Source organism: Leptopilina heterotoma, unplaced genomic scaffold, assembly GCF_015476425.1.
Source record: "Leptopilina heterotoma isolate Lh14 unplaced genomic scaffold, ASM1547642v1 Lhet_99, whole genome shotgun sequence".
In the NCBI taxonomy this organism is placed as follows: Eukaryota; Metazoa; Arthropoda; class Insecta; order Hymenoptera; family Figitidae; genus Leptopilina; species Leptopilina heterotoma.
This window is the reverse complement of record NW_025111206.1, coordinates 209255-219785: the sequence shown is the minus strand read 5'-3', so window position 1 is coordinate 219785 and position 10531 is coordinate 209255. Positions and strand designations below refer to the sequence as shown.

The window sequence follows — 10531 nt, the reverse complement described above, 5'->3', positions numbered from 1 at the left end:
TTATTTGCTAAACAAAAAATTTTTCAAGTCATTGATATTTTACTGAAAAAAGATTGAATTGTATAAAAATCATAAAAACTTTTTTTTTGTAAAAATCAGAATATTAAAATAAATCAATATCTACAGAGAAAAACTAGTTAAAAAAAAAATTTTCATCACAAAATTACTTTAGTCATTGTAAACAAAAATTGTATGCAATGCACTCATATAATTCCTATATATAAGCACTATGGGCCATCTTATACAATTTTTTTTATACATTAGCTACGTAAAATTTAAGGCAGGGCCAATAATAGTAGAGATATCAGCGATGCACCAACTCGAACATATCATCATCATCATCATCATCATCATCAGGTGAACAGAAGATGGAATTATTATAAGTCTTGGCCATATTCACAGAGGGTGGAAATAATTTTTTCAATTAAAAATGAAAAAAATGAAATTAGAGAAAATGGGACAAATAAAATGTTCGACGATGAAGATAATGTTAAAAAAAAAGTGGGACCGATTTTTAGGCATATTACACAATATTTACAAGCACAATACTCCGTCCTCTCAGTGCCAATTGAAGTCCTGAAATAATAAAATACTTTTATGTAAATTTTTTTTTTGGTAAAATATTTTGTTATTTAGAGAAATTAATTTGACTCTGAATTATTAAATTTATTATTATTTAACTGTAAATTATGTTCTAAATTTTATTTAGTTTATAAAATTAAAAAATTTAATTTTATAGTTTTTACATTAATATTCAAATTTTTAAATTGATTTGTAATTGATTTTATAAATTTAGACATAAATATTATTAAGGAAAAGGTTCACTGATATTTTTTAAGTAATCAAGAAAATAATTTAAATGTTCCATAAAATTGTTTTTATAGTAATTTTTTTTAGAGGAATTCAATGGTTAGAAAATATTTTGACCCTATTTTTGAATTTTTATATTCTTTTTTTCAAAAATTAGTAGATTTTGAAATCCATACGCAATTTTCCAAAAAATGTGATTTTGTATCAACAAAAAAATTGCCGAATGAGAAAATTAATTTTTACTATTCTTGAAATATTTTTTTTTTGAAAAAAACGTTTGTAGGTGAAAAGTGCTAAAAAATAACATTTTTTTTGAATTTTTTTATTTGAAAATTCATTTATTTATTTTTCTAACTAATTCGAAATTACAATTTTATCATGATTTTGTTATATTTATTTTTGTATAGAAAAATTATTATCTGGAATTAGTTAGAAATATAAGTAAATGAATTTTCAAATAAAAAAATTAATAACAAATTTATTTTTTATCAATATTTTCTGACTATTGAATTTTTGATTTTTTTTTGTCACAATTTTTTTGTAAATTATATTTTTTATTTCAAAAAGTTATAATTTGAAATTAGTTAGAAAAAATAAACAAATGAATTTCGAAATAAAAAAATTGATTAACAATGGTATTTTTCAGTATTTGCACCCTAAAAACGTTTTTTCTTTAAAAAAAAATACTTAAAAAATAGTAAAAATAAATTTTTTCATTCGTCAATTTTTTTGAAAACACAAAAACATAATTTCTACGATGTTACAGATAGTTTTTAAAATCTACCAATTTTTAAGAAAAATAAAAATCCAAAAAGGCTTAAAATTTATTCTGACCGATTTTATTTTATGACTGTTAAATTTTTCTAACAAAAATTGCTGTAAAAATAAATTTATGGCAGATTTAAATTATTTTCTTGATATAATTAAAAATATAGGCAAACTCCCCTTAATTGATTTTATAAATTTAAATATTTTTAAATAAATAAATAATAAATAAATCAAATAAAACATGAATATAAGAAAGGAATTTGTAAGAAAAGAAAAAATAATAGTTACAAAAAGTATTATTATTAATTTTAATTCGTAAATTAGTAAAAGAAAATCTAAGTTTACTTTTCAATACAGAGAAGAGTATTTTAGTCACCAGCAAATTTTAAATTGTATTAATAAACAATATTAACATATTTTCAAATTAATTATAATTGTATATTTAATTAAATTTTACTCTCAATCACCAAAAGTGTTACGACAATGAAAACATGTGGTTAATTATGTGTAATCTGTACAAAGTGAGTATTAAAAAATTGTCTAACACCTTCAAAATTGAGGAATCAATCACTCTTGAAATATTTACTATTTATAAAACATTTCCAATTAAAAAGAATTAAAATATTTTATTACAGGAATATTTCCAGTTAAAATGAATGAAAAAATCATTTTCTTTTATAAACAATTTGTTTTAAGGAAAGAAAAAAATGTTTTAAAAATATTTCCAGTTAAAAAGAATTAAAAAATAATCTTCTTGTAAAAAATTGTTTTTTATTACGAAACAAAGAAATATTTACTATTAAAGGAATATTTTTAGTTAAAAAGAATTAAAAAATTATTTTCTTTTGTAAAAAATCTTTTTTATAACGAAAGAAAACAATATTTATTATTAAGGAAATATTTCCAGTTAAAAAAAAATTGAAAAATTATTTTCTTTTGTAATAGAAATTGTAATTGTGAAAATTAGAGTAAATTAATCATAGAGATAGAAAAATAGAGGATACAAGAGGCCTGAAATCGCATCAGGTCGATAGAAAGAGTTAACTAGTGTACCTAACGTCCCCTCTTTTGTCTTTGTTTCTTTACGCATGCGCTAAATATTATGTTTAATATTCGTATATTCCTAACCTCAAAATCATATTTCTAAGAAATAAAATAATTTTTTATAAAAAATGTCCGTTTTTATACAATTTTATTACCTTCTTTTATTTCTTGGAATAATTATTTACTTTTTTATTAGTAAACAAATAAAAAATGTTTAATTAGAAAAAAAGGTTCTTCAAAATTTTCTTCTTCCTTTTGAATATTTAACGGGCTTGCTCCGTTTATAAATAATTATTTATTTATAAACGGAGCAAGCCCATTTTATTAATTGTTTATAAATAAATAAAAAGCCTAAATAGGCTTGTTTATTATTTACATATTCAAAAATTGTTAATTTATAAATTATTAATTTATTGTTAATTTATAAATTATTAATTTATTGTTAATTTAACAAAATTGTTAATAAACATAATGAGTTATATTCGAAAAGTTAAGTTTGTACATTGCTTGAAAAACGCGCCTTTTTAATGCGCATGCGTCTCTGCGGAGAGAGAAAAGGGGACGTTAGGTGCACTCTGTCTCTTTCTATCGCTCTGACGCTTTCATCTATTCGTACTGACCCACGTTTATTATTTATAAACATACTATTTTTATATCCCTAGAAAATTAATCTCCATTTTTCGATAAAATATCTGTCGAGGAAATTTTTTAAAAAGCAATTATAAAGTGAAAAAAAACATTTCTAAATTTTCGAATGGGACAGAAAATGGAAAACCAATTTAGGAATTAGATAGATACCTAATCCCCTCACAGAGCACCAAAGGGGTCGAGTTGAACTGCATTATTTTGTGGTTGAGCAGTGGCGGGTTGAGGAGTTTGTTGTTGGAGAGGAGCACCCATAACTGGGTTTGCTCCCATCATCATAGGAGCTGCTCCTCCAGCAACCATCATTCCGCTACCCGCGGCTGGGGCACCAGGCATTGCACCCATCATTGGTCTCATACCTTGCATGCCCACAGGCATTCCCTGCATACCCTACACAAACCAGAGACCAAAGGAACTTTAAAAAAAAAACTATTTACAATTTTTACAAACAAAAAAAAAATGGAAAAAAAATTGCCTGACAACAATTTCTTCAGTTGCTCATAGTTTCCTCTTCCTTTGAACGTAGACAATAAAAGAAAATATTCGATTATTTGATATTTTATTATGATATTCAATTCGATTATTAATTAATTAATTAATTATGATATTCAATTCAATTATTAATTAATTAATTAATTATGGTATTCAATTCAATTATTAATTAATTAATTATGATATTCAATTCAATTATTAATTAATTAATTATGATATTCAATTCAATTATTAATTAATTATAATATTAATTATTCAATTATTAAACAATTCATTATAATATTAATTATTCAATTATTAAACAATTCATTATAATATTAATTATTAAATTATTAATTAAACCGTAAAAAGAAAAGTACTTAGTACTAAGTTAGTACCAATTTTGATACTAAATCGTAATTTTGTTCTATTATAGTACCGATATCAGCTCTAAATTAAAACCTTTTTTCTACAGTGTATAATTAATTAAAATTTTAATTAATTATAATATTAGTTTAAATTTAGGCCCTTTATTACAAAATAGTTTAATTATTTGATCCTAGTGAACACTCTCTAAATCTGAATCAGTAAAATTCTTATCTACTAAAGAACACTGAAATTTTACTAAAAATTACTGACTATTGTCATGTTTCCAATAATTGAATTTTTTTTTTAATCATTTTCACTGAATATCAGTTAAAAATTACAGAAATATCAGTCAATTTTCACTGATACAGTTTTAAAGAGATATCTAAATTTTTTTGTCTCTAAATAATATTTATATTTTGGAAGACAAAAAATTCAAAAAGTTTACTTATGTATTTAAAAAAAAAATACCAGTAAAATTTACAATAGAGTTGTGCATTGGATGTAGATTAAAAATATTTTTACTATACACAAATATCGGATGCTTAATGGTGGAAAATGACTTTTCAGTAAAAATGCCAAAGCGTATGTAACAAAAAGCAGTTGATAATAATAATAAATTAGCTAACACACATGTGAGTGAAGCGTAAACGATAATTAATTTTTTTTTCTTACTATATATACATTTCTCAAATTTTTTTTCAATTTGTCATTAAATCCTAAAAAAATATTCACTTACTAAACTTTTCGGATTTCTACTATACTCGTAAGGGAGAAAATTATTTTTAAGCCATAAGTTGAAAAATATTTCCAACAATAAAATCTACAATGCCTTCACTATATCATTAAACTTGGTCTCAATTGTTAACTGTTTAAAGTTAATACAAAAAAGTAAAAAAAAAAATTAATTTTTCTAAATATTAAAAAAACAAGGTGTCTATACTATTTTCGTTCAATAAAATTTCCGGTTATTTCCCGGCTTTGTCCTAATTTTTCCCGGTTTTTTTTCTCATCGAATTTAAATTTATTTAATTTCAAAACATAAATCAGAAAATATTTACAAAAATATAAAAATTTTTTTGTAACATTATATGCAAACTAGGAAAAAAATTATTAGTGCAAAAGCTGTGTGAACTGTACAATAATATTAAGAAAAATATTTTCAACAGATTTAAGGGTGTTAAAATTTTTGTTTTTTTGAAGGTTACAAAAAAATACAAATATATACATTTCAGTGCAATTGGAAAAAAAACTCACCAGTGCTGTGGTTTGAGAGGGATATCCCAATGTGGTTGTTGGAGGAAGTTGCATCATTCCTTGACCCTGTAACATCCAGTAACATGCCAAATGCCATGCATGCATAACAAAAAAAACTAAGACTGCCAATTTTTTTTTTTTTGGTGAAAATATAATTTTTTTGCTGAATTTTGACTAAAAATGCTAATTTTAACTAAATTCTATATTTATTTTTGGTGATATGTAAACACTAGTCTTGATAATTTCTAAATCCTAGGTACTATTTATATCTAAATTAACCCTTACTTACCACTTTGAAAATGACAATTTTATTTATTTTATTTTTTTATTCATACATTTTGACATTGAGGGCTGAGATTTTAACCGATTTTTCTACTGATATATTATTATAAGAAAAAATTACTTTAGAGGCTTTTGCAAAAAAATGATTTTTAAAAAGATAATATTTAAGTTAATAATTAATAATATTTAAGTTAATAATTAATAATTAATTAATTTACTAATTAATAATTAGTAACTTAATATTAAATAAACATTTTAAATAATCTGAAAAATCTTTGTGCAAAAGAAACGAAGACAGGGTCTAAAGGTTCCTTGAGTGGTAAGCAAGTGTTAAAATTTAAGCGTGTGATAAATAATTGTTCTATTGTGAATTATTAATTAATTATATTCGTTACATTATTGTGTATATTCATATATACAAAATATTGTGAATTTTCATATTCAATTTTTCAATTTCACTGAAATAACTTGTGTCATTAACCACCAGGAGAGAATCACTAAATTCAGTGATTTTTTGTAAAAGCATATTTAAAAGGTCATTAGTGAAAGCTAATTGTATAATGTACATTTAGAAGTAAAATAAAAACATGCTAAACGTAAAAAATTTATTCTCATTAAGATGAAAAAATTAAATCGTATTTACCATTGGACGATATCCTGCTCCAGTCGTAGCTGCCATTGGTTGTGGCGTCCATCCGGCCTGTCCTGCTTTTGCAGTATTTTTAGGAGAGTTCCACTGCATTCCTCTGTAAATATTTTAAATTTTTAATTGTAATTTTAATTATAATTAAAATTTTTAATTATTTAATTATTTGGTTCAAATAAAATTTTCCTCTAGGTGCACATAAAGAGACAAAATTTTTCTCTGGGTGCACTTAAAAAGGAAAAATTTTCCTCTGGGTGCACTTAAAAAAATAATAAGACAATAAAAAATTTTTATATAAATCTTACTTGACTTGTTGCTGTGCACTCTTATTAATGGAAAGATTTTCCGCAAGACTAGCAAGACTACTATCTAAATCTCCTGTTAAAACTTTTCCACTTGCAGCCGCGTTCGGTTGCTGAGCACCTGGAAATTTATTTATTACAATTTTTATTAATTTCATGAATAAAAATTGTGACACACAACATCCTTCATTGACTTAAGCGCGTCTACAATGGCCAAATTAAAACCTGATCAACATTTTTAAAAAACAAAGAAAAAAATATGTGGACCAAAATTATCAAAAAAAGAAAGGTATATGAAAAAATAAAATTTAGGATGGAATTTCTACACGATGTAAAATCGTGTATAGTCTCACTACTTTTTACACTCAAAACTACTTTTTACAACAGAAATACAAAGTAGTTTTCTCTAAACTACAAGCGGTAAAATAAAATTCGTAAACTACTGTAACTACATTTTTTTTATTAAATTTGTCTTTTTATAATCGTAGATCTTATTTAAATTAATATATTTAAAAAGTTGTCTCACCAAAAACGTCTATTACTAAGCTGATAAAAATTTCACAAGTACTTGAAATGTATTGTCTGACCGAAATCGAACTCTACTACTGATAACATAGAAAATGAATTAACTTCTCTAATTTATTTTATTTAACATTTAAAGTTTCTTGTCTGACTAAAATTATTCCTTACTACTTACACTGAACTTGCAGAAATTTATAAATATACTTGTCTGACTAAAATTAATCTTTTCTACTTAAGATCTTAACTTTATTTACATTTCTATCTGACTGAAACTATTAATACTAGTGTTAAACTAAAAAACTATTTGTAATTATTAAAAAAAAAGTTCTGTCCCAATAAAACTATTAAACCTCTAAAAAGAAATGTATTTGTCTGACTAAACATGGTCTTTACTACTGAACTTTATTATAAATTTGTTTTTTCAAGTATTGAATAAATAAAATACAGAAAAAAAATTGCGGTTATTATATTCTAAATTTAGACAAATTAAGAAACTATAGACTAAAATATTTTTCACTAATTGATAAAAAATTTCACTAATTAAAAATCTGTTTGGCTGGTTAAAAAAATATTTTTAACTATTTCTATGAAAGAGTAAATAAATCAAAAATCATTTTGTTTCCAAATAATGTGCAATAAAAATCTATCAACTAGAACTACAATGAAAAGTACGTCAACATTTAATAATAACAATAACAATAACAATAACAATAATAATAATATAATGATATATTTAAAGCACAATCAGAATCAAAAAGTAATGCCCAAAGTAATAATTAAAATTCAGCGATCAGTTTTAATATTTATGAAAATAATTGAATTTCTAAAAAGAATTTTATTATTTATAAAAATAATTGAATTCCTAAAAAGAGTTTTATTATTTCCGAAAATAATTGAATCCCTGTAAAAATTTTATTATTTATGAAAACAATTGAATGATAAAGAAATAAATAAAAAAAATTTGTTAATAATTGAATTCTTTTGGAAAATTATATTATGTAAAATATAGTAAATATTGAAAATCATTGAATTGAGGAAAATTTTTTAAAATAATTGAAATTTTGACAAGAATTTTATTAAAATATTCGAATTTTTAAGAAGAATTTTATTATTTATAAAATTAATTGAAATTTTGACAAGAATTAAAAAAATCTTTTGAACACAATTGAATTTCTGCGAAGAATTTTATTATTTTTGAAAATAATTGAATTTCTGCATTCATTCGTAACTTCAAAAGAGTTTGAATTATTAAAATTTTTCAAAAATTTTAGTTGTTTAAAATTTCTAATTAAATTAATTGATAATTAAAATTTTATAAAATTTCAATTTAAAACCTTTCGAAATTGATCTATTTATGAAAATTGTAAACTTAACTCTTTTAAAAATTCAATTAATTTTGAAACATTTTAATAAAATTATTCATTAAATAATTTATAAACATTATAATTTTATGCACTGAAAAAAAATTTTATTTGATTCAAATAACCGCGATTAATGGACTATTATCAATTAAATATTATTTGATTCAATTAAATTTTTAATTGATAAACTAATAGTAATTTGTTATTTGAATCAAATAGGGAAAAGTCTTTCAGGTTGTCCAACTTGCGTTCTTTTTGATTGTAGAAATGCCATAATTAAAAACGCGACTGATATTGTTTTGTTTGATTCTCAATTGAAAAAAATTTTTTTTTACAAAAATATTTATTATTTAAAAAAAAATTTATTTACTAATAAATTGTTTAAAAAATTTAAATTTAAATTATTATGTTTAGAAACATTAAATGTAAGTGAAATAATAATAAATTTATTGCAGTTCCATATTATTATCAATTTTTCAAGGTGGTTCAACCTGCAAGCCTAAATTTCGAAGCGTTGATTTTACATCATTTTTAAAAATTGATGTAAAAGTTTAATTTTTCGATTATTATTATTATTTTTTTTTTTAATGAGTTATGAGCAAAAAAGTTTAGGTATGGCAACCTGCAAGCCTTTCCCCTACATTTTTTTCAGTGTGGTAGTTGTTCAGGGTGTCTACTAACCGGGAATTCCGGGAAAACCAGGAAATAACCGGGAATTTTATTTGACCGGGAAAACCGGGAATTATATACTAAACCGGGAATTTTTTTACCAAAATTAAAAAAGTTTTATTATTTTAATTTGTTTTTAAAAAATCACTTTTTATTTCAATTTTTATAGGTATTTATACTGTTCTCTAAATTTCAGTTAGTTAAAAATAATTAATTTGATAGTAGAAAATCAGTCACCAATTCAAACATATTATGTAAATAAATTTTTTAAAAAATATGGAGTTAATAGAAATATTTTTATAGGTATTTATACTGTTCTCTAAATTTAAGTTTGTTAAAAATTATTAATTTGATAGTAAAAAATCAATTCGACTGAAAATATGTAATTAAATTTGTTAAAGAATTTCATTAGAAACTTTTTAACAAATAGAATTTTCAAAGTATTTGAATTTAATAATTGATTAATAATTGAATATTATAAAGAGTTAAATTCTAATGTATTCATGTTTCTTACTGCGAAGATTAATAATTAAAATTTTTATTAGTTAATTTAAAAAAATATACATACTTAAAATTGTTTAATAAAATTGAACTTTCGCAAATTTTTTTTTTAATTCTGAAAAATAAGATTGTTTTAATTTTTTAATTCTATTGTTTCAAGATAATTGAATTTTTCTAAACAAATAATTGAAACTTTTTTAAATAATTTAAATTTGTTTACATTTTTTGAAAAATAATTGAATTCTTTTAAAGAATTTTATTTAAATTTTTTGAAAATAATCAAGGGAAGTTAGTGACCGTAATTATAATTTAATTTTTAAAATTTAAAGTCCCTCTTACAGTTTTAAATCAATTTTTTGCTTCTAAAAATATTATTAAACTTCTCTTAAATTTTTATAATTTAAATTTCTGATTAAATGTTTATTACTTATTAAGTAAATAATTAATTATTAATGATTATTATTTTCAAAAATTTTAATAAAATTCTTCACAAGAATTAAATTATTTTCATAAATAATAGCATTCTTTGGAAGGATTCAATTGTTTTTATAAATAGTGAAATTTTTTTGCAGAAATTCAATTATTATCAATATAATTTTAATAAAATTAAAAAATCAAATTTTCAATTATAATTATAAAGAGACAAGATTATTTTTGAAAAATTAAAAAAATTTAAAGATTTATTTATTTTCGAAATCAAATTTAAATTTAAATTTGATGAGAAAAAAACCGGGAAAAAATTTGGACATAACCGGGAATTTTGTTGAACGAAAATACTAGACACCCTGATTGTTCAAGAATGAAGTTATTTAAACAGAAATTATTGACAAGAATAAAAAAAATTGGTTTTATATTAGAATTCGCGATAATTTAATAGTTTATGAACT

General features: G+C 22.0%; 1 protein-coding gene across 10 annotated transcripts in view; it reads right to left on the bottom strand.

Annotated features, from left to right (window-relative positions):
• Positions 1 to 203: 203 nt before the first annotated feature.
• The window catches only part of LOC122512444 (phosphatidylinositol-binding clathrin assembly protein LAP), a 60690-nt gene continuing 50362 nt past the window's right edge, over positions 204 to 10531 (bottom strand). For 8 of the 10 annotated variants that reach the window (XM_043628270.1, XM_043628266.1, XM_043628269.1 and 5 more), the window contains 5 exons: positions 6595 to 6712; positions 6287 to 6389; positions 5362 to 5427; positions 3421 to 3657; positions 204 to 576 (listed from right to left, as the gene is read on the bottom strand). In XM_043628270.1, coding sequence (XP_043484205.1) covers positions 3430 to 3657; positions 5362 to 5427; positions 6287 to 6389; positions 6595 to 6712 — 515 coding nt within the window. In that variant the 3' untranslated portion in view covers positions 204 to 576; positions 3421 to 3429. The remainder of the gene's footprint in view (positions 577 to 3420; positions 3658 to 5361; positions 5428 to 6286; positions 6390 to 6594; positions 6713 to 10531) is intronic. The other 2 variants (XM_043628273.1, XM_043628271.1) reach the window with 2 other exon arrangements.